The 1299-nt window shown below is 41.4% G+C and overlaps 1 protein-coding gene across 2 annotated transcripts in view; it reads left to right on the top strand.

Moving 5' to 3' along the window:
- U2SURP (U2 snRNP-associated SURP domain containing) overlaps positions 1-1299 on the top strand; it is a 58989-nt gene that overhangs the window by 10849 nt on the left and 46841 nt on the right. For both annotated transcript variants that reach the window (XM_008586946.1, XM_008586947.1), the window contains exon 2: positions 1114-1158. In XM_008586946.1, the coding sequence (XP_008585168.1) occupies positions 1114-1158 (45 nt within the window). The remainder of the gene's footprint in view (positions 1-1113; positions 1159-1299) is intronic.

Below are 1299 nucleotides of genomic sequence, written 5' to 3'. Positions count from 1 at the left end.
CCGGTACGGGCGCGACACTGAGGGTTGCGATCTGTTGCCGGACACGAAAAAAGACAAAAACGAGAAAAAAAAAAAAAAGAGTCTGCTTCTTTACGTGGCTTTGGGTGATGGGAGAAAGGAGGGGAGGTTTCTTTGCTGTACACCAAGAAGTTGCTGCTCTGGCTTTGTGGTAGCAGTAAACAGTGTATTTTATGACTTGGGAAGAGATTTTACACGAAAGTTCTGTTGTAAAAGTAGTGGTTAGTTTTCTGGTCTATACTATAAAAAGGTAGGTAATTATGGTTCACATATATCCCACTAGCATTTTTGTCATATTTTTGGAAATATGCATTCTGAATCTTAAAGAAATGACTTGTACATTTACTTTGGATCACAGCTTTTTCATAAGTCAGAGATTGCTCTTGTTCAGTTTTATTAGCTGTAAAGCTACATGACTACGCCAGTTGTCAAGTAAGGCAAATCATAACTAAAGCCAAAATATTTCATTATTTTAGTCATTCTAAGTTTCCATTTGTATTATCAGGGCTAGGGCTCAGACCCTTCAAATCCATTGTACAGACTGGGTCAACAGACCCCTCACACGCAGGTCCACAGGCTAGGTAATTGGGAAAGGTCCTGGGAGCTGTTGGCAGATGACAGGAGCTCAGTCCTCAGTGGTGGTGGCAGCAGCTTACAGGTCCAGTGGTGGCCTCTTGGAGGGTCCTGGGGGCACTGGCAGCAACAGCTTGCAGCAACAGCCTCCAGCAGTAGAAGCGGTCTCCCCTTGGACCCCTAGGGGCATCCCAGGGGTAGGGGAGCCCTGTGGATCAGAGCCACTCATCCTTTATACTTAAGTCCATAACCCAGGATACCTCGGTGCACATGCGCAATTACATTAGACAATAATGAAGGAACACCTGGGCGCATGTGCATATTTATATTGAATACTTGGCAAGAGTCTGAACGTCTGAGGGGCTGTGACCATTTTCATATGTTTTCCCAACATTAGCTGAGAACAAATTGCTAAAAGTTAGGAAAGATTGAGTCTGTATAACCTGAGAAACACTGTGTTGTTGATGTAATAAGATGTTTTCTGATCCTTTAAATACTGACTTTTATTTTTAATACTTGCAGTCCAGATCATCAGATGTTCATTCATCTGGATCTTCAGATGCACATGTGAGTAGAAAAGTCAATTAATTTCTCTTTGCATATATCCCTACACCTGATTTTACTTGATTAATAAATACAGTTATAAATGCCTTTTTTCTTTTACTCATTTTGCTATGTGCCCTTTTTTTTCGTGTTCTTCTCACATAA

This window comes from Galeopterus variegatus, unplaced genomic scaffold (assembly GCF_000696425.1).
Source record: "Galeopterus variegatus unplaced genomic scaffold, G_variegatus-3.0.2 Scaffold4183, whole genome shotgun sequence".
Lineage (NCBI taxonomy): Eukaryota > Metazoa > Chordata > Mammalia > Dermoptera > Cynocephalidae > Galeopterus > Galeopterus variegatus.
Note: the sequence above shows the minus strand (reverse complement) of the source record. Positions and strands in the feature narration are given on the sequence as shown.